General features: G+C 38.0%; 1 protein-coding gene across 8 annotated transcripts in view; it reads right to left on the bottom strand.

Moving 5' to 3' along the window:
- The window catches only part of LOC103177968 (girdin), an 84919-nt gene that overhangs the window by 31814 nt on the left and 29894 nt on the right, over positions 1-23211 (bottom strand). For all 8 annotated transcript variants that reach the window (XM_007892393.2, XM_007892396.2, XM_007892394.2 and 5 more), the window contains exons 5-17: positions 18946-19004; positions 17724-17807; positions 16479-16619; positions 14302-14468; positions 12436-12517; positions 11990-12148; positions 11125-11271; positions 9442-9586; positions 8823-9007; positions 7595-7732; positions 4754-5824; positions 2030-2157; positions 643-781 (exon numbers count right to left, since the gene is read on the bottom strand). In XM_007892393.2, the coding sequence (XP_007890584.2) occupies positions 643-781; positions 2030-2157; positions 4754-5824; positions 7595-7732; positions 8823-9007; positions 9442-9586; positions 11125-11271; positions 11990-12148; positions 12436-12517; positions 14302-14468; positions 16479-16619; positions 17724-17807; positions 18946-19004 (2645 nt within the window). The remainder of the gene's footprint in view (positions 1-642; positions 782-2029; positions 2158-4753; positions 5825-7594; positions 7733-8822; positions 9008-9441; positions 9587-11124; positions 11272-11989; positions 12149-12435; positions 12518-14301; positions 14469-16478; positions 16620-17723; positions 17808-18945; positions 19005-23211) is intronic.

Raw genomic sequence — 23211 nt, 5'->3', positions numbered from 1 at the left:
GTCTGTGATGCAAGACGCCATCTTGAAGGTTGAGTTATCCGTACAAATTTACGTTGTAAGTACTTACAAGAATTTCTATAATACAATAAGCAGAGTGAGACCCTTATTAATATTTTGCATGGCAGCAGCCAGGATAGTGACGGCATGGCATCAAGTTAAACCAGGGTCGAGTTATCTGGAGTTTACTGTATAAATTCTATTTTTTTTGTTGTTCTTATTTTCAAGCTATGACCTCCTGTTCTTGGGTTTTCTATGTAACAAATTGTCTTATTTATATTCCAGTTTCCAAGCTCTTCATAATTTTAAACACCTATCAAGATCCTCATTTGTGATTTACCAAATCCAGACATTACATGTACTATTTCATCCTTCAATGCTGATGCACTTTAAAACCCAACTAGTACTGTTCACACATTTCAAGGAAGAGTTTCAACACTGTTTCTCTAATCAAATCACCGTTTGCTGAAAAATGTCATCGTAAGATGCATTATTTATTATGTTGATTTGCTATGCCTTATAAACTAAAATAGGGCTGGTTTTCTGTAGGCTTTGTGAAAGTAATCCTCAGCAGTTGTTTTAAATTAAACTAGCAGATATTACTTTACAAGAAAATTTGTAAGTTTAATTTTTTTTAAGACTCACCGTCTTCAACTCCTGACGTAATTGTTGATTCAAATTTGTTGATTCTTCTAACCGTGCTTCAAGAGTAGCAATCTTTTCTTCTTTTATTTCCAGAGACTGTTTTAGTGTGGATTCAAGTTTGTACTCCAAAAGTTTGTATCTGCTCAAGTTGGAAAGAAAAAATATTTTTTTCCCCCAAAAAATCATTGCTTTGTAGTCTCATAAAAAAATCAATTTACTGATTCCGAAACTCCCTACTAGTAGTCACTAGTAGACATTTTGCCCACAAATATACAGTCAATTCACTTTGCAGTCTATTCTGTGAAGCGCTTTCAGATGTGTAGAAGACGTGAAAAGCGCTATATCAAATGCAAGGATTATTATTATTACTGTGATGCGAAGCATTTTTGCTGAAAACAGTTTACTCCATGTACTCCCCTGTACATCACCCAGAGTCCTGAGTCCATGACTCAAATCTGAGATCTCAGGAAAGTTAAATTCTGTGTGAGGTACAATAAAATTCACATATAGAGTCTTTCAAAGTGCTTGTGACAAGTGTCACCCAAGCTGCAGAGGGGGGGTTGAGGTGGGGGAGGAGGGAAAGATGACAAAAGCACAGTCAAAGAGGTAGGTCTTGAGACAGGCCTTGAACAAGGAGGGAAGGAGTGAGTCCAAGGGACTTTGGATTGGAATTATAGACTGGGGTCACATAGCCGAAAGTGCATTCACTGATGGCACAGATAGGGAGGAGGATAACTTAGCAGGCTAGTGTATGCCATGTTGGTATGGTTGTAGAGGTAGAGTGAGGCGAGACCATGGAGGGATCTGAAGGTGAGAAAGAGGATCTTGAACTCTATCCACAGGGATGGGGAGCCTGCAGAGTAAAGCAAGGATGGAGGTTGATGGGTCTGCACAGCCTGGTGCAGGAGAGGATGTGGCTTGCAGAGTTCTGGCTAGTCTGCAGCCTGTGTAGGGATGACCTGAGGAGTCCAATGAGCAGTGGATTAGCCAAGTCAAGCCTGGACGTGATGAAAGCATGGATGAGGGTCTTGAAGGTCCCAGAGGAGAAGAGCAATATTATGGATGTATTGGGGATGAACTGAGGAACTGTTTATATTACTGAACATTTTGTTGACAGGTACACATGTGACCAATTTCTAATTCTTCTAGGAATTAGAGGAGAATTTTGTAGGCCATTGTTTGCTGAGCAGAATAATATCTCCCATCTGCAGTTTTAAAGAACTATGCGCTTTAAAACTACAAATGGGAGATATTAATGGCAATATTTTTCATTTCCTGCAGTTTTGAACATCTCTGATAAATAGCAATAGATTAAAAAAGTAATCTTAAGTATGTAGTTCATCAACCCCTTTCTATAAATGCTGATTTTTTTAATAAAAGTTCTTGCCTTTCATCTGTGGTTTCTTCATCTTGGAGGAGTCGCTCTTTGTTCAACCCAATCTTTTCCAGTTCATGAGTTAATTTTTCAAGGTCATTGTTCATTTGCTGAGCTTGCAATTTCTCATTTACCAGGTCCTGTAAACAATAGATCACTTAATAAAACTTCACAAGTTTAGTGACTATTAAAGTTAATCCGTTCGTGATTATGTCAATTTGTAGAAGCTTTCACAATACAAACAAAATTCTACAAAGTTGAAAAGACTGGTTTATAAATTTAGGGAAGTTTTATTATGGATCCAAAATACTAGATGTTAACCAGACAAAAAGAGTAAATATCTTTTTTAACAAATTACAACAACAACAAGATTACATTTGTATAGCGCCTTTCACGCCGGGAGGACGTCCCAAGGTGCTGGACAGTGTACAGCATTTCAGACCCGAGCTGATGTCAGGGAGTGAGAAGGAGTCCTGTAGCTCAGTGGTTAGAGCACTCGCTTTGCAAGCGAGAGACCTGAGTTCAATTCCAGGCAGAGGGCGAAACCTTGGGCAAGTTTCCTTACTCCACACAGAGCCTAATAATAATCCCTCCCAAAAAACAAAAACAATAATAAATTGGTCATTTTCAATCTACGACTGTTTGTGGGACACTGCTGTGTGCAATTGGCTGCCGCGTTCGCCCACAAATATACAGTCAATTCACTTTACAGTGTGTTCTGTGACGTGAAAAGCGCTATATCAAATGCAAGGATTATTATTATTATGAAGGGAGGGGAGAGGAAGGAGGGTGACCGATGGCATGGTTGGAAGGTTTTAAGGTGGGACTTGAAGGAGGCTAAGGAAGGGGTGAGGTGGAGTGATTGGGGGATGGAATTCCAGAGGTTGGGGGCAGAGTGGCTGAAGGCTCTCCCGCCAATGTAGGTGAGGACCAGGATCTTGAACTGGATCCTCTAAAGGATAGGGAGCCAATGGAGTCGGGCGAGAATGGGGGAGATGGGGTCACGGAGTTTGATGCAGGAGAGGACACAGGCTGCAGAGTTCTGGATTATCTGCAGCCTGTGGAAGGAGGAGTTGGGAAGGTGTTTGCATAGTCGAGCCTGGATGTGATGAAGGCATGAACAAGAGTTTCAGCGGCCTGAGGGGTGAGATAGTGGCGGAGTTGGGCCATGTTATGGAGGTGAGGGAAGGCAGAGTGAGTCATGGCTTGGGTGTGGAGAAGAAGACAGTTGAGGGTCGAACAAGACACCTAGGTTCCTGACTGGCTTGAGTTGAAATGTAACCATGGAGGTTGATGCTGCCAGAGCCTGAGGTGCTGAGGTGTTGACGTGAGCCATCAGGAGGGCCTCAGTCTTGTTCTCATTCAACTGTAGGAAATTTGCCCTCATCCAGGACTTGATGTCCGACAGGCAGGCAAATTAAGTTATAAAACAACTAATAAGAGTTTATGGGGAGCGATTAAGTCTGTTTTCTCTAGAAAATAGGTTTCAAGCTGTTCTAATAAAGGTTTTCACAATTCCTTTATACGAAAACATCATATATTCAGCACACCGTGCTCTGTTGTTCCAGCAGTAACTCTTTTTATTTTGCCAATGGAAGCAACTTGTCTTTGAGGCAGTGGAATATCAGACTCCAGAAGAATTTACGAATATTTGTCTGCATTCATGAGATTAATTTGTAATGTAATAGCAGGAGCAGGTATGAGCTAATACCGCAATGGTTCCCGCTTCAATTGTCCTACCAGCACTTTTCCTATCACCATTTCAGTAGAAATAACAGAAGAGAATGTCCCAGTTCATGAACTATATCCCAAATATACTTCTCAATATAACAAATAAAATTAAAACAATTAAAATACACAGCGAAAGATTTTTTTAAAAACTGCTGAAAATTGAACAGTTGATAAAGTATTAAACATGGCAGCCTCCCCCATCACAATCCATGTACATAAGATATCACAGGCAGCTTTAATTGTGGAGAAAGTTTGTATCTATTTTAGCACAGGTGAAAATAGATACAAACTTTGGTTTGCTAAATCCAAAATGATAATTAGAATGGGTATAAAAGTACAAAAATAGATGTATCTTTAAAGCAGATTACATATATGAAAGTTTTAGAGGCACAGCAACATATTAAAAAAANCTCATAACTACATAATTAATGACACAAAACACCTTTTCTTATTAAACTAGTTCAAAATCTTAAATTCATAACAACAAAAAATATAATCTATGAGATTAAACAATATCTGCAAATCTTACAAACCAACTGAAATGCACAGATCAATGAGTACCTCAAATAAAAAGACAGGTTGACGTTAATGTTTTGATGCAACTCTACCAGAATAATTTATTTGTAATATTGTGATGAAGGGTCATAACCAAAAACTTGACTCATTACTCTTTTCAGATTTTAACTGATCTGCTGCGCATTTCAAGCATTCAATGTTTCTTTTAATTACGCAAGTGCAGATCTCTGCCTGCAAAGCACATTTAAATACATGACATCTCAAATCAAGTTGTACAAATAGCTGGAGAAAAAAATCCTGATGTAATATTATTGTATCATTAATCTGCTTTCAAACAGGCACAGCAATACAGAATACTACGTTAAAATACAATTCTCATCACATGTTCTGTCAGATCACTTAAAATCAGAGTTTGACTGTAATAATGTTGCTTTAGTATCATATGTAGTTTAACACCTGGACACACATGTAATTTGGAAAACCTCTTACCTCACGTAGTGTCAGTAAGGTTTTCTTATCAATGGTTGCCTGTTTGACATGCTCTCTGTTTTCTTTTTCTAAATCTTTCAATCGTCCCAATGAGTCTTTGAATTTGCTGATTTCTTTGGCAAGCGATTTATTTTCTTTTTCAAGGCTAGCGATTTTTAGGTTGTTTTCATCAAGTGTCGAGTCCTTGATCTCAACCTGTTGACGTAGCCTCTTATTTTCTTTCTCAAGCTGTTTCTTGTCTTTCTCCAGCTGGACAGTCTCTTGCTCCAGCAGTTTATTTTCCTTCTCTAGCTGTTCTAAATGTTTGCTAGAGATTTTCAGCTCCTCTAAGTTTCTCTGTAAGCTGTGATTTTCTGTTTCCAAGTCCTGGAGTTCATTTTCTAGCTGATTGATCTTTTTGCTGCTGTTCTCTAAGGCCTTTTGGAGTCTATGGTTCTCTAAATCCAGACCTTGATAACTTACCTCCAGTCTTTCTGTTTTCTTGTTACAAGCCTTTAAGAGATCCAGGCTCTTTTTTAGCTGGTCCTTCTCACTTTCTAGTTCTTTGTTCTCTAGCTCCAGTTGTGCCAACTTGATAGTTGTGGACTTTAAACTCTCCACTGTCCTCCTTAACTGCAAATTTTCATCATCAAGTTGACAGTTTTCCTTTTCTAAGGCCTCTAATTGCCCAGTAAGGTTTTTCAAACTGTCCAATGATTTCTTGACCTTTCTATTCTCTACTTCCAGATCAGAGTTCTCTTGCTCCAGGGCATCCACTTTTTCACAAGTAATTTTTAAACCAGTAATTTTCTTCTGCAACTGTTCATTTTCTCTTTCCAAGCGACTCAATACTTTCTCAAGCTCCTCTGCTCTTTCTCCTTTCTCTTTATAATGTTCCAACTCCTTTCGGATTTGTTTCTTTTCAAACTCTAGCTTGTTCAATTTACCACTTGTCTCCTTAATAGATTCATGGAGGATTTTGTTCTCTTTCTCAATGTCCTTCACCCTGGCTTCTGCACTGATTTGTGTGCGTTGCCGCAGAGATGCAATCGTTTGGTTCAAGTGCTCATTTTCTTGCTCCAATACTTCAATCTAGAATATGTAAAGTAAAGCCATATCAATTCACTCATTAGCTCATCATTACAAATTTCTCACAAGATGAGAAGACAGGCAAGATACTTCTTTCATAGGCACAGTCAAAGATTGGAGTTTTAAGCTGGGACTTGGATAGAAAGGGCATGAGACAGAGGGTAGAGGGAGGAAGTTCCAGAGGTTAGGGGACATAGTATCTGAAAGCTTGGCAGAGATGTGTTGAGGGCGGGGAGAGTGCAGCAAGTTAGAGTTAGCTGAGCAGAGGAGTGGGGTAGGAGAAGATCAGAGAGACAAGGAGATGTTAAGGTGTGAAGAGAATTATAGCTGAAGGTGGTGTTTATAGGTTGAAATCGATACACTGGGAGTGAGTGGCGTCTTAGGTAATGGGGAGTCAATTAGCTCTAAATTAGAAAAATAAACAATGTAATTGAAAATAAAAATTCCAATTGTAAAATTCACCTTGCAAATCAATCTTTTTTCTTATTCTCTGGCTGTCGAATTGTTTCTACTTCAGTTTCTTTTTTTCTCTAAATTAACTACACTAATAATTTCTTATACTCTTCTAACTTTATAAACAAATTTAAAACCTTTTATTTACCTTCTTTCCTCTTCCTTCTAATTTCAAACTTATTTTGGAGGTGGGAGAAACCTTCAAATACCTAAGCTTTGAAAACTTCAAACATTGTTTTGTTCATCAGACAACCTAGATATTGATCATGGACATGATCACATCATACATACCAAGTCAACCTTGATGTGCTTTTACATATCAAACAAGGAAGAGATCCTCCAACATTTAGACTGATCTCAAAGACTGAAAGCATCGGATGAATTAACTCAGACCATGGATTATAATGAGGAATACCAAAAGATTTCCAGCCAGCATTTTTATTGAGCGGGCATCAGTAACAGGCTGAGATTCCAGGCTGCTGGTGTTAAATATTGCACAATAAGGTGATATAATAATAATCCTTGCATTTGATATAGTGCCTTATCATGTCTTCGAGACATCTCAAAGCGCATGTCAAATGGCAATGAACTTTCCCCATTATAACCAAAGGGGCTGCACGCAGCAACAGTAAGTACTTTTGAATCATCAAGCCTTAGTGACATCAGTAGCAACCTAAAGATGTGAAAGTTGCCCATTTTTTCCATGGGAATTGAGTTGACGAGCTTCCTGGACACAGTGAATGCGTCATTCAAGTTATAAATGAATCAGAGCAGTAATGAAGTGTATTTTAGCAGGGCTGCACTGTCCCATTTATACGTCTCGGAAAAAAAAAACTTTACTTAACTATATATAATACTCCCATTTGAATTTGGTAACGAGGAAATTCTGACTACTCTGGTTGACTGCAACTATATGAATCTTCTTTGTCAGTCAGTTAGCAAATTTACTAAGGTTTAGAGGTCATATTGAACTCAAACCATCTAAAATTCAACTTTAGTTTCAACAACAGGAAATCATGCAGATGAGTCAGAATTGCTTTCAACTAGAACATGACTCATGTTAGTCCTAATTTTCATGTACAGCAGTATAAACTGTAGGTGGTCTTGCTGCAACATTATCCTGTTCTATCCACAATAGTTACATTTATCTACTGCTGTATAAAAAACAGCCTGAAAGGTTTAATTGCACTCAGAAAAAGAGGGAAGCTCTCCTCAATCTGCTTAGATCAATTGCTTTTACCATTGAATTCAGAATTATAAACTATATCTCATTTTCAAAAAGAACGAAGAATGAAAATGTGGCTAATTTGGGGTTCTTACCTGTCTCTCAGAGTTTTCTCGAATGGTTTGGATAGTTTTTTCAAGCTGGGACTTCTCTTTGATAAGGTCATTACTGAGACTTTCAACATCTTGCATACTTTGCTTTTCATTACTGATCTCTCCTTGGAGTCTGTCCATCTAAAATAAAATGAAATTAATGCTGTAATAATTTTTCCCCATGAACAGATCAGAAAATGGAACTGACAGAAGTAGTGGATATCCATGTATTGTTCTCTTGCCTGGAAAAGCATTGATAGTAGTTATTTTCCTAAACACTGTGCAATTCTCTATCCTTCAATTTTAAAGAATACATCGTATAACCTCCCTGGTTCTTAAACGTCTTATAGTAATAATAATCCTTGCATTTGATATAGCGCTTTTCACGTCTTCTAGACGTTCCAAAGCGCTTCACAGCATATACTTATTAATCTAATACACATTTCCATCTGATTGAGCCATCACTTCTTCTGAATGTCACATTGTATTATCAATATAAATGTGAATAAAGATGAAGCCAGTTGAGATAATTTTAAGTGCACAGTAAAACATTGATTTTAGGATAATAGAAGAGGTTATGAACATATTTCTCCGCTGGGATCCCGATTTAAAATGAGCCCAGTCTAAGCAGATGCGTTTCTTCTACTCCGAATATAATACTATTAAACATTAATAATTATAGGTGCAGAAACAATATGAAAAACACCATAATGCTATATTGTACCAATAACTGCTAAATTATAATGAAACTAAACAGGATTCAGAATTAGCATTAATCAGAAGACAATGGCTCAATACTTCATCTTTGAGATTTATTCTGTTAAAGGAGCACTCTTTTATAAAAAAGTGTCCTAATATGAAACATATTGGATACAGAATCTCCGCAGTAATCAAATGAACATTGATTATTGATAAATTTGTATTAAGTTTCAATTTTCTTCTGGTGTGAACAACAGCATATGGAACATTGACATCAATACTGACAACTGCTGCTGACACAGGCAAACAATTAAACCAACATTAATTATGGATAAAAAAGCAATTTAGAGGGTGTAACCTAATCTCAGGCTTTCAGACAATTATAAAAGACTGGAGTTTTGCGTGTGGATTATAAAATCTTCTGAATCCCTCAATCAGATTATTGCTTTATAATCTCCCCCCATTATCCTTTTTTTTCTGTAACATATGTGCAACGCTTTGCGCTTAGTCTTTAGCAGAGGAATACTGAAACCTTTTTCCTTAGTCTCTGGTTCTCTTTTTCCAGTTCCAAAATCTTAGAATTACTATCTTCTGTTGAATCCCTGCCATTGCGAAGTTCTTCCACAGTTTTTATCAAACTCTGGTTTTCTTTCTCCAATTTAAGCAATCGACTTGAAGTCAATTCATTCACCTCCTGACCAAGGGATTTGTGTGTACCTGTAAATATTTAAAAAATAAAACAAAGAATTATTCTGAGTAACAAGAATCTAAACATATCTAATTACCAATGTAGATTCTAATACTAATCCTTGCATTTGGCATCACTTCTAATCACATCGAAAAGACGTCTCAAAGCGTCTTATTTATTTACAGGACTTACTGTGAAATGCAGTGACTGTATTTGTATTGTATTTGTATTTGTCGGCGAATGCGATAGCACAATTGGGGACAGCAATGTCCCACAAACAACCACAAAACAAATGACAAATTTTTAGCACTGTATTGGAGGCGACCTTAGACTACGTGAGTTCAAGTCCTTACGTGGGATTTGAACACATAACCTTCTGAGTGGAGGAAAAACTGATAAGCACCAAACTCTTAAGAAACAAGAAGGTAATACTGTATAACTGGAATTTAATGTGTTTGCATACCCTCAGAGAGCTCAGTACATTTGGATAGCTGCTCTAATTCCCACCCTAGGTGGAGTGATTCATCCATGCTTTGTTTTTGAGCCATTTCTAGAGTCAAGTTTTCTTCCAGCAGTTCCTCAATTCGCTTCCTGTCCGTGTCACGTTCCTGAATAAAACAAACAACACATATGAACATACAACAACGAAATTACATTTGACTACTGCCTTTCACATCGGGAGGACATCCCAAGGCGCTGGACAACCGGTGTTTTGGATCCGAGCTGGGGGCGGGAATCGGGGAGGGTGGAGGGCAGGGGCGAAGGAGGGTGATCCAAGGCACAGTCGAAGAGGTGGGTCTTCAAGGAGGCAATGGAGGGAGCGAGGCGGAGGGACTACAGGATGGAATTCCAGAGGGTGGGGGCAGAGTGGCTGAAGGCCCGTCCGCCACTGGTGGGGCGGGAGAGGCAGGGGACGTGAAGCAGGCCGGAGTCCACTGAGTGGAGGGAGCAGGCAGGTTGGTAGGGGGTAAGGAGGTCACAGGGATGAGGGGGGAGCAAGGAAATGGAGGGCTTTGAAGGTGAGGACCAGGATCTTGAACTATCCTGTGTGATGAGAAGCCAGTGGAGTTGGCGAGAATGGGGGTGATAGGTTCATGGAGCCTGGTGCAGGAGAGGACAAGGGCTGCTGAGTTCTGGATGATATGCAGCCTATGGAGGAAGGAGTTGGGGAGGCCGACAAGCAGATAGTTTGCATAGTCAAGCCTGGATATTATGAATGCGTGTATGAGGATCTCGGCAGCTTGTGGTGTGAGACAGTGGTTGAGCCGGGCGATGTTACGGAGGTGGGGGAAGGTAGAGCAGGTCATGGCACGCATGTGAGGTAGAAAGGAGAGTAGAGGGGCAAACAAGACCCCAAGGTTCTGGTCTGGCTTAATAAGGTGGAGTGTGCATCCTTGAATAATAATAATCCTTGCATTTGATGGTGATGCTGTCAGCGCCTGAGGTGAGGAGGCGCTGATGGGAGCCAATCAGGAGAGCCTCGGTCTTGTTGACGTTCAACTGAAGAAAATTAGCTCTCATCCAGGATTTGGTGTCTGACAGACATTCAATCAGGGGTGGAGGCAGAGAGATAGAGTTGGGTGTCACGCATACACGTGGAAGTTGACTCCATGTCTGCGGATAATGTCACCAAGGGGGAGCATATAGGTATTGAAAAGGAGGGGACCAACAACAACAACAAGATTACATTTGTATAGCGCCTTTCACATCGGAAGGACGTCTCAAGGCGACCAAGGACAGAGCCCTAAGGATCGCCGCACGAGGAGATGTGGGGCTAGAGGAGAAACCATTTGCGGAGATGAAGTGAGAGCCACACTGTTTTTATTTCAGATTTCTGGCATCTGCAGTGTTTTGTCTTTTGTTATACGTGACTTAGTAGTTCCTAGGAGGACAAACTCAGAGAATTTGTACTGTTGCATCAATAACATTCTGTACAATGTAACCTTACTTTTTTTTACAACTTGAACAAACTAGAAAAGCATGCAACTCTTAAATGCTGCAAATTGCAATGAGCATATCAATTAAAAATAATAAAATGCTGATTTGAACTGAAGCTTCAAAATATTCCATCTTTATTAGTGCATTTCCAGGTAGGATTGCTGTGGATTTCATAAATACAAATGCAGCAGGTCTACGTGATGCTTACCATCTCCATATCGTGCAATTTAGCCATTAACTGTAGGCTCTCTTTCTCTAACTCATGCAGTTTGTCACAACGAGCACGGGCTCCCTCCAGTTGATCCTCCAACATTGCTTTCGTCTCCAACAAGATTTTGTTATCTTCTTTTAGCTCCTGAATTTTTAAATCCAAAAGGAATGCAAATACAAGAATCAATAAGAAATAAATTAAATTGGCCTTTATCCTTAAATATGAAATTTTACACTCTAAAGGTGGTGTACTACAAAATGCCACCCTATGGATTTATATTCCCCTCGCCCCATCTTGCCCATGCTAAAGGAGACATGTTGAGCAACAATATCCTCTATAGGGAAGAATGCACCAGTGGCTGGCTCGAGAATGGCACTGTGAAGTGTTACCCGTCTACTCTTTTGGCAGGAAAATATAAAGGGCATTTAAAAGGGAGCAGTGAACCATAAAAGGTAGATTTAAACCTCTGCTGCAATGTAATATGCTGATCATAGATGCAAATAAATCAGGATTTATTCTGATTTAAATCCAATGAATGTAATTCGTCACTGAAAGACCGGTGTAGGTGTACCATGGGCACAGTTATTATCACCTTCTGCTTGATTTTAAAGCGTCTCAGATATCTATTCATTGACCAATTCTAAAATGAAAGCATCATTTTAAAAATCAATTGAAATGAACAAAATTCTTTTACCTGTGTTTTTTTTAAAAAAGAGGATCTTATAGGGGTGATTCCTGGTTTAAACTTCAGTATTCTCAATAATTTATATTTTAAAATTTTTAAAGCATTTAATTAATTTTTTTTTAGGGTTATTTGATAAATAAAAAAACAACTGAAATGTTATTCTGCAATTGTACCTACCTCAGTTCTCGCCTTATAAAAGTCTATGTCATGGAGTCGCTCTTTGTATCGGATGACTTCACTTTCAAGCTTATCAACTTTAATTGCTTTTTCACGCAATGAATCAAGCTCATCACGATATGCTCTAGCTGAGCGAGCATCAGAAAGAAGTTGCTGGTTCTGATAATTAAATGCACAAATAAACTTCAATACATTAGCTTCTATACGGAATGAAAAATAGATATCTGAACAAACATTTGTAATCAGTATGCTTAAATCTCATGTACAATTTTAAGTTTATTTATGGTAGATTGGGCACTTTGCAGCATGGCAAAAGGAGAACTATTTTGAAGAATAACATTTTCTTCCAAGAATAACATAGTTCTTAAATTAAATGCATTTTATTTAGAATTACGTGCATTTCACATGGCAGCTAATCTAAAGTTAAAAGCAAGTCATATGCACACCTCTTGTTGAAGTCTTTTTAATTCAACTTCCATCTGCTCCAGCTCCTGCTTACTGTCCATCAATTGTTCAGTTTTCTCTTCCCTTAAATCAAATTTTAAAAAAAACTTGTGAAAATAAAAATAGGTCCCCAACCTTCTAAACCTATTCATGCAACACACTAGACTTGTGACAAGCATTCCGAATGTTTTGGACTATGAATATTTACCATGATTAAGTAGAGAAAAAAATCATACGTGCAGAATAAGTGCTCAGTCTTTGTTTGATCTGTTATTTGTGTTGCTAAAGAATTCCCAGCATTGCAATGCAGCTGTATAATATGGAAACCTTGTTCATACAGCTTTTCTTCTTTCAATCACTGTATCTACTTACTGATAGAAATCAGTGACACCTGAAAATGTTCTTTAGCCTGTACTATTATTTATGATTATATTTATAACTGTTGAAAATAGTTTGTAATTGTAATTAGTTTGTAATTGAAGGCAAAATTAGTATTACAACCCTCCCAAGTTAGGCGATACTCTCATGAGATCTATGAGAAATCGTTTATTATGAGATATTTACAATAATGTTTTTCACTTTTGTTTTTTTCATTTTCATCTTTTTTTGTTTCAATAGATGATTTTGTAACCATTCGAACATCTACAAGCACATTATCTCACAAGCTATTAAAGATGTTGTTAATTTGCATACCCTGGATACACTGAAACACTACTTTCAGACATGCATATAATTTCCTTCTGCAGCATTCCTAATTACAACTTTAAAAGGCTAAATATGTTAAAAAAAAAGAATATGTTGAAATTTCAATCACAAGACTCAGCATTTATCCTTTTACAGAAATCCACAACTAAACGTAAAAAACTGTCATAAAGATGTAAAGGCTAATGATAGGAATGCTGCTTTTTGCTTTGACATTAAAGGGCAAATTACCTTCGGAATTAACACAGCAAGTAAAATTCATGCAAATCATCTTTTTTTTACAATCCAGGCGCTATTTTAAAGCAACACACTGGGTTACTCTAGTCATAATATATGCGGATCATTGTGCACCACACAAACAGCACCAATTTCCATCTCTTTACAGATGTCTCTTCACTGCAGCTGCTAATTTAGACTAATGTAGTGTGGTACAAAGCAAAGGAAGTGTCATTAGAAGGCGTCTGGAGGCAAAGAGCTGACAGTTGGATTTGTGACTAATATGGCATTTTATTCTCAGCACTTCAATTTGAAATCTTTTATGTATCAACTTGAAATAGTTTACTTCGACTGAACATCTTAGCTAACCAGCAAATTGTAAATCTTTTATGGGAAGTATTCATTTCCTTTACTTCACAATAACAAATTACTTTTTACCCCCCTCCCCCACTAGTAACCAGGCTATGTACCACCCACAGCTGAGAGAGCAGCGAGGCAACCTGCTCCAAGGTCTTTGCCAATGACGTTCTGAAGAGGCTGCCAGGAGGCATATAAATGTGGGCTGGAGATGACTATTCTCTCTTGGGAAGAGAAAAACACCCACCTCCTCTCAGCATTTCTCCAAATCCACTCAGTCGGAATCAAAAATGTAGAAATTCTAAAACTTTTTAAAAACATATTTTTTAACACAGATCAACACCACATCACTCTTTACAGTTTTTGAAAATGTATTGCAAGTAACAATTTTTAACCATCACTTTTAATGGTAGCCTCTTTAAACCATTTTGCCCAATTTTTGAGTTGTAATAGTTAACATTTTGTATAAATGTAAAACAATATTATATTAGATTACGTTGGTTATACTTGGTCTGTCAGAAAAAAAGTTACTACTCAGCTAAATTAATCCTTAGACAACTTAATCTCAGCACACTTCCAATCAATGCACTTACATCTCCTGTCTGATCCGCCTGAGTTTTGCCTTAGTGTCTGCCAGCTCAACTGACAGATGTTGTCTGCTCTCAGTTCGATGCATTCCTGGTGAGCTGGTAGGTGACTGAGCTATTCCACGGACTGGAGATTGGGTGCAGTCACGATCTTGTGTGAGCTGCAGGATTGTCTGGAAGCAATAATAATCTTAGTTGTAATTCTGATTGGTACATTTCTCTACCTCATAAAATGTGATTGTTTTCGAAGAACAAAATTGGCTGTACGAAACAATTAAGATGATTGTCTCACTGGTTTATCTCACTGGTGTTTTCCACTGATATTTCCAAGACAATTTTATTTTTTCTGAATTTAAAAAAAATATATCCATATTGCATTATTGTGATGGCAGTTCATTTGTTTAGTACTTAAAAACAATTGCAATCCTCTGTACGATAGGTGTCCAATATAATGAATATATACTTCTATTTATATACATTTAATTTTCAACAAATTAGTAACAATTAGTTAGGACAACAAATGCACATTTTCATCCTGGTTCAAAAAATAAGCTTTCACTCTGTATTGAGAAAATATGTCTTAGAAGAGACTGTATAAAGGTGTATAAAATATTAAATAGGATTGAATCAGTCTAGAGGTAGGAGGAGAAATCACAGAAAATTGCATCTAGAATGTTTCTATGTTTAGACGCCCAAAAATAGAGCTATACCCATTAGTATGTGGAGGAGAAGGAATGAGTAAAGAGTGGAAATTATAAGCATCAGGCTCCAGCCTGCAGTTAATTGGAAACCCAACACCTCGAGATTCCAGAACCTTCCAGTGGATATCAATATTTTGATATCTATTATTGATATTGTGTTCTGACAAATTAACCATTAAAATATGGATAAGTCAAAGTTTTGCATTTGTAGATGGTCCAAACTTTAGACAGCATTGTGTGAACAAGAATAAAATTGCACATTCAGAACTCAAAGTCCTTTTTGTGGATAGGGAAACATGCTCCCAAGTGTCAGGGGCCAGAATCCGAACACTGTTGCTGAAAATATCTACTTTGGCCTGCAGAAATAGCAATCTCCTAGGAAGCAGGGGAGGACCACTTCTGTGACATTCCAAAAATTATCTGAAAATTTTGCACATGATATTTGAAGATTTTCACCAGCTTTTTCATGTGGTTGCTAAAAAGCCCTTTACCGTTAATTAACATTGTAAGAATCTTTTGACTGGTTTCAGATTAAAATGAAGGGCATTGAAACAATCTTAAGCAGCAGATTGCACACCTTGATTCTAAGGCATAAATTGCAGTCCACTGCTAAAGTTAAGTGGTTTAAAACAGGTACGGATGGGGGAATTGTATTTTTGTACCAATAGTACATTAACTCCCTATGCTCAAGTGCTGTGCATTCCAGTCATTTGTTTTAGTTTATGTTCGTAATCGCAATCCAAGTATACAATCAATAATTTTATGTACAGTAAGGTAGGATAGAGTGGTCAAACAAAAATTGTTAATCACCCATCCATAAATTATGCAATTTATAAGATAGTATTGTACGGAGTCCTGTAGCTCAGTGGTTAGAGCACTCGCCTTGCAAGCGAGACACCTGGGTTCAATTCCAGGCAGAGCAAAACCTTGGGCAAGTTTCCTTACTCCACACAGAGCCTAATAATAATCCCTCCAAAACACAACAATAATAAATTGGTCATTTTCAATCCACGACTGTTTGTGGGACATTGCTGTGTGCAATTGGCTGCTGCGTTTCACCCACAAATATACGGTCAATTCATTTTACAGCATATTCTGTGAAGCACTTCGAGACGTCGAGAAGACGTGAAAAGCACTATATCAAATGCAAGGATTATTATTATTATTATTTCCTAGTTTTAGCACTAGATATCGACATTTATTTTTTAAAAAAATTGAAAGCAATTTCAGCACAAGGCATTGAATACATAGAACAAGAACCAAGATTAAGTACTTTTTCACAGAATTTCACACAGTTTGCCTGAAAGTGTTTAACATGTTATGAAGTGCAGTATTGAACTGCCATTTCATCAATTGATGATGCAATTCCTTGCTGTTAAACAATAGAGGCAGAAAAAGATTCAGTACTGAACATTATGAATATGTCACTTTTCTAACTTAATCGAACAATTTAACTAGAATACTAATAAAAATGCACTGTACCTCGGTATGTTCATCTCTCTCATCCACAAGCCTCTTTAGATGGAATACCAAATTCCTTGACAGAGAATCAAGGTCTTCCTGGGAGAGGTTTGCTAATTCCATCCATTGCAAGTCAAATACATTCTCCTGATTGTGAGTCACCTTCATAGAATAAAAATGGTATTTTGTTTTATGCAGTGATCTAATTGTACACAACAGTTTAGTTGAAATCAGACTTTTTTTTATATAAGTCCAATTGCAACAAACAGACTTCACAAATAGACTCTGGAATAAGAAAAGCTCATTTTCCTTTCATGACAAAGATTAATATGTGTCATCAATAATATCAGTATGCTTAAAATTTCACCTATTATTAGTGTATAATTTTTTTCAGTTTCTAGATAAGTATATATTATACCAAATGAATACGCCCATGAAGTTCTAGATTACCTTACCTTAGGTATTATTCCTCATACAAAAAGCAACTAGCTACCATTATCCCCCCAAAATTTGGGGACTGCAATTTTAATAAATTTGTATACCGATTTGAATTTCCCGACTATCCCATGCAAGGCTTCATTGTAGAACACACCTTAAGAAATATTTGCCTCCAGATTATGTAAGTTTTGATTCTTGAAAATGCTTTCTGCCAATTTACAACTCTTATCTAATCCAGAAAGAGCTGTTCTGCAGTGAGTTCCACCTTTGGGACTGTGTACAAAACAAATGAGCAATGACATTCTTTGTGACCAGGATTTTGTGCCAAATGAATGAATTGACTTAATTGAAGCAAGAAAGACATGTAAGATCTGCTGCCAATGATAAACAAGGAAGAGATCTTTCAAACAGTAGGGAGAAAAAAGGATCATCTTCTCAAATGTTTTTCTTGTATGGAATGATGATAATGGAACAAATATATGCAGAGATTGAATTAATTAATTTTGACAGAGAATCGCCTGATCAGAGCTCCCTCTGGTTGCCTTATAACAACTCAGCTTGTGCTGGACTCATCTCCCAGCTCAGCACCCATTCCACAACTAGAACTGACCACTGATCAACAGGAGCTCAGAAATACTTTACCAAAATGAATGATGGGTAAAGTTAAATTGCAACACAGAACAAAGCAGGGCTGCATTAATCACTTACTAAATAGTATGTTTGTGGAGTGGAAGCTTGATTATTTCTAATTTCAATTATATATTGGCGGGGAGATAGAAATGACCTTTCTACTATCTTGATTCCTTGGTTTCTTATTTTAGAACATACCTCTTGAATATGGATTGCAACAGCAGCTTTTGTATCAAAATCCAGGTTTTGGATCTTCTCAATAAACTCTTCTTTTCTTTCACACTGTAAAAAAAATTACTCAAAATCATTACATCAATCAATTTTTACAAGACATCATTCATGACAGATAGTGGTGCACAGCAACATTCTCGTGTGAAAGCATTTGTAGAAAGTCCATTCCATGTTTTCACTAAGATGTTGTGGCATCCACCAAGTTCCTTAAACACAATGGAATCTTACGTTCAATGCCTGAAGTACAGCTTCATATAACTGAGATCTAGATTTGGAGTTATTTAAATGGATAATTGCCTGCTGTTAGCAACTTCTTTTTGAAGTAAGTTTTTTTTCTGTAAGTGCAGCAAGCGTGAAACATTGCTGCCATCAATAGGAAAAAAAAGGAGAATCTAGTACAAGTCCTTTCAAATGCCACTGCAGCTTGCTTGATTACAACAACAACAACAAGATTCCATTTATGGAGCGCCTTTCGCGTCGGGAGGACGTCCCAAAGCGCTGGACAGTTGGGTCAGGACCTGAGCAAGGGGGAAATGGTCAGGGTGAGGGGAGGGAAGGGAGGGGGCGAGGAGAGGGTAGAGAGTCGAGAGGGGAGCTGAAGGCACGGTCAAAGAGAAAGGTCTTGAGACCGGCCTTGAAGGAGGAAATGGAGGAAGCGGTGAAGGCACTGGGGGATAGAGTTCCAGAGCCTTGGGGCTGAGAGGCTGAAGGCCCGACCACCGATGGTAGGGCGGTTGGGGCGGGGGATGTGGAGCAGACCGGAGCCAGAGGAACGGAGGGTACGGTCAGGTAGATAGGGGGATAGTAGGTCGGAGAGGTAGGAGGGAGCAAGGCTGTGAATGGCCTTGTAGGCGAGGATGAGGATCTTCTGGGGGATGGGGAGCCAGTGGAGGCGAGCGAGGGTGGGAGTGATGTGGTCGCGAAGCCTGGTGTGGGACAGTACACGAGCTGCAGAGTTCTGAATGACCTGCAGCTTGTGGAGGGAGGTGCCGGGAAGACCGGCGAGGAGAGAGTTCCCGTAGTCCAGCATTAGGATGCTGCTGTAAGTAAAAACTGTAAAAGGAATTCAACCTCATGACAATCTTGTGGGAGACGAAGGCACTATGAATATGAATATTAAAAATAAACTCGAAGAAAGCCCATGAACAAAATGTATTTTAAAAACACAAAAAACACAAGCATTGCCCACCTGAACAGCACAGCCGAGTAAAAGTAACAGAAGCTTCTTCATTTCTTCAATGCCATGCTCTGAAATAAATCAAATGATGATTATGGTAGGGAATTGGCTATAAAAGTTTTTTTTTATGTGTAATAGTTGTTGTTTACAATTCTAGTGATACATCCTGTTTAATGCTGTTAAAGAAAATACAAGGTAACCCAGTCCTAATGCAGTCGTTTGAGTTCAATCTCTCATGTGTCACATTATAACGAAAGGATGAAAAAAATCCAACTTCAGGGTTGTTGCGATGCCAAGTTGTCGTTCATGGTACATCCTGTACACATGTGCACTGTAAGCAAGAAGCGCTATTGATGTCACTTCCTTTGCAAAGTGTTGTGGGTTCTCAATAGAAATGATTTCTCTGATCAAGATTCTCTTTCAAAGCAATTAAACACACAACCTGATGGTTATCTGCTTGTATAATTTTTCTTGAATGGCTACATTGCTGCAGGAAATGCGTCAGTCTAGAATGAAATTATACTGCCAATTCCACATCAGATTCTCAAGTCTTGCAAATAAATGTGCTGAAGTACATCATACATCGTGACTGTCCATGAAATCATATCTATGAGTTGGCTTCTACTTTAATGTTAGCTAAAGGCATTCGTATAACACAAATTGAGATCTAGAAACTGCAGTAACAAAGGAGAAAAAGATTAGCAAAATTATGCAAATATAGTGGTATTTGGAGGAAGTTCCAGTGATGGAATCTGAATTTAACTGATGAATTTAAGTAAATTGATTGAGTGGAATTATGTCAATTATCCCCATGGCTCTTCCAATGGTTAGTTCCACTGGAGTGATCTGTCATTTGTTTTTATATATTGCAAGGACATATTATAGTTTCCTTTGCAGGGCAAGTTTCCTTACTCCACATGCCTGTTTACCTAGCAATACGTAGGAACCTGGTTATCAGTTGATTGGCGGATCACTTTTCTGGGGGTAATAATCCATTCAAAACAAAAATAAATTTGAAAAAAATACTAATTTGGTTACTCAATCCACGACTGTTTGTGGGATGCCACTGTGCGTAATTTTCTACCTCGTTTTGCCCACAAAATATACAGTCAAGTCACTTTACAGTATATTCTGTGAAGCGCTTTGAGATTTCTCGAAGACGTGATAAGGCGATATATCAAATTCAAGGATTATTATTAATCGGCACCGGACAGAAGGTTTCATTCTTGCCTGAACTTATTAGAAAATTCAGTCATAACCTCATAGCTTCTCATAATACATAACTTCAACAAGCTCTAAAAAGAGATCACTTACTATTGTACTACTTACTATTAATTTAATCTTAAAGATGAAATAATGCTATTGCCCGCCAATGAGATCTTTAAAATATGAAAGAACCACCGCTTTTATTGCAGCTGAAAATCTGCAATATTAAAATAACTTACAGCAGCATCACGCTGATCACTTGTTATAAAAAATGATTTGAAGTAACTGCTTCTCTGTGATGCAGTAATTGATCTAAATTATGCAAACTGTAGTCGTACAACTAGGCTCATCCATTGATTTATTACTCAAAACCACATCTAGGATATGTTAATTATGGTATTCAACCAGGTTTGGAGAGAGAAAGCTAATATTGCATTCCTATATTAGAAATGTCTGAAAGCTTGAAATAATTTCATTAAAAATAAAATTTCAGTGGCTGCTATGAATGATGAACTTGCGTGTTTACAGAGCCTATAATACTGAAACACCTCAAAGCGCTTCACAGTAAACTACAGCAACCACTTTGTACACAATAAAGCACCACAAACAACCATGGTGGATTGTACACCACAACACCATGAGAAACTTCAAACTTCTAATTTCGATGGTGCCATGGGATCTGTCCAGTTAGACAGTGTTAAATCACATAGGATACTCTTTTATCAAACCAGTTTCCCCACCCACAAGATTACAACACTTGAAAATATGCTCAACTTCCCAAAATCTTAGCTTTTGCTAGAAATGAAAACATATGTATTGTAAGTAAATAAAGTACAGTACTTCAATTTCTGGTCGAGTCAGCATGGAATCTTCAAATATGACAGCACAGAAAGAGGCCATTCGGCCTGTGCCAGCTCTTTGGAAGAGCTACCTAATCAATCACACTTCCCTGCTCTTTCCCCATATCCTTGCAAGTTTCTCCTTTTCAAGTACCCATCCATTTCCGTTTTGAAAGTTGTTACTGAATCGATTTCCACCAATCTTTCAGGCAGTGAATTCTGGATCGAAGCAACACTCGGGCAAGAAAATTCTCATCTTCTCTCTGGTTCTATGTCCCCTGGTTACCGACCCACCTCCAGTGGAAACAGTTTCTCCCTATCTACTCTATCAAATCCTCTCATAATTTTGAACACTTGTATTAAATCTCCCCTTAACCTTCTCTGCTCTAAGGAGAACAATCCCAGCTGTTCTAGTCTCTCCACAGAACTAAAGTCCCTCATCCCTGGTACCATTCTGGTAAATCTCCTCTGCACCCTCTCCAAGGCCTTGATATCCTTCCTAAATTGTGGTACCCTCAGGTCTCTGTTCCTGAACCCCCTTTACAACTGTACCATTTAGTATATATTGCCTCTCCTCATTCTTCCTCCCAAAATGTATCACCTCACACTTCTCTGCATTAAACTTCATCTGACATGTGTCTGCCTATTTCACCAGTCTGTCAATGTCCTCCTGCAGTCTGAAGTCTATAATGCAAATATGCAATTCCTCTGACTGAATATACACTGTGGAAGCAGTGTTAGCCAAAGGTACATGCTAATCCCTATACCAGTTACTCCCTAACCCTGGTACTGGTTATAACTAGCAACCATGCATCCAAGAACCCTAAAAGGTACAAGTTATCCTCAGTGAACTAGAGCCTTTAATCACTGGTGATCAGAAGTTGATTTATAACATGTTCGTTCCTAGGTCTCGAGGATCTGTCACAGTCTGTTCTTGTAAATTGTCTGGAAAAGATTTTCCACTTCGGTGAATGGTTAGTCCATGAAAGAACCATGACCAGCTCTGACCACAAAGCACTTTAGAAAATGAAAAATAATTAGAAGTGAATGTTATGGATACAAATGTGACTGCTAATTAATGTTCCATTCATAACAATGAGCTGAGTAGCTAATTAATTTGAATAAGGAAGGAACATAACATTGGATAACCAATATCATTCTCAGTTTTTAAACAATCCATCGATATATTGTCTTTGGTTATTTTTCAATGAAGAACAGAAATATCTTGTACCCTTTGCTTTAATTCAGAAGTGAAGTCAACAGTTACTTCCTACCCGGAAACATATGGTAGTCAGTTAGCAAAAGAACAAACTCAGAAAATGAGCCTCATCATGGATGTCTTTATCTTATTAAAACTATGATTTTCACATCAATTTAGTAAAACCTCAAACAAAAAGCCTGACGTTTATGTTTACTTTACAATATCGATTTCATTTTTAAGTGAAGAAAAGATTCAATTTTGAAATCAAAAATAATGACCTGAAAATGTTCCAAAGAAGCACCCAGAGAAAAATAAACAATCACAAATGACCTTTCATATTAAATGGGAAAGTGCTTGGAAGATGTAGTCACTGGCAAGGTAACCCAGGATGGTCCAATCTTTTGGCTGCCGAGGGCTGGATACCCAGATAACACCTTTGTTCATGGGCCACATATGTGGCTCAGTATAAATCTGGGTTTGACAACACTGCTCTAGAGTAATGGTTATGCTTCCCACTTGCAACCATCTGAATATGTTGTGGTTTACTAACATCAGATGATAGTGCACGTAGAAGTTAAATGCTTTTAAATGGATTTTGGAAAGTTTAAGTGAATGTCAACCACATGCACTTCACCATATGTATCACTTCACAGTTAAAACAATAACGAGACTCAAATTAGTGGGTAAAAATGACAAAAGCAAGATGACCTAGGGGTAAAGGCAACACCTAATGAAGGATTATACTGTGCAGACCAGGTTGAAGATTTGATTCTTGATTTGTGCTGAGTTAGCTGATCTTATTAAAGGGCTCCACTGCCCTTTCTACTGTAATAAAATGGGGTTAGGATGGGAAAATCAACAACAGTTTTTACATCTGATCTCTATCCTGCATACATTTATGAACAGGTATGAAAACGAGATTGGACTGGGCAGTGATACTCTCCATGGCTGATTAGCCTGCTAGCACGACTGTTAAGCTTTACAGTTGAACAGAAAATTGGACAATACCAGAATACTATGAGCAACTTTGGA

This window comes from Callorhinchus milii, unplaced genomic scaffold (genome assembly GCF_018977255.1).
Source record: "Callorhinchus milii isolate IMCB2004 unplaced genomic scaffold, IMCB_Cmil_1.0 Scaffold3, whole genome shotgun sequence".
NCBI classification, from domain to species: domain Eukaryota; kingdom Metazoa; phylum Chordata; class Chondrichthyes; order Chimaeriformes; family Callorhinchidae; genus Callorhinchus; species Callorhinchus milii.
This window is presented reverse-complemented; position numbering and strand designations above follow the sequence as displayed.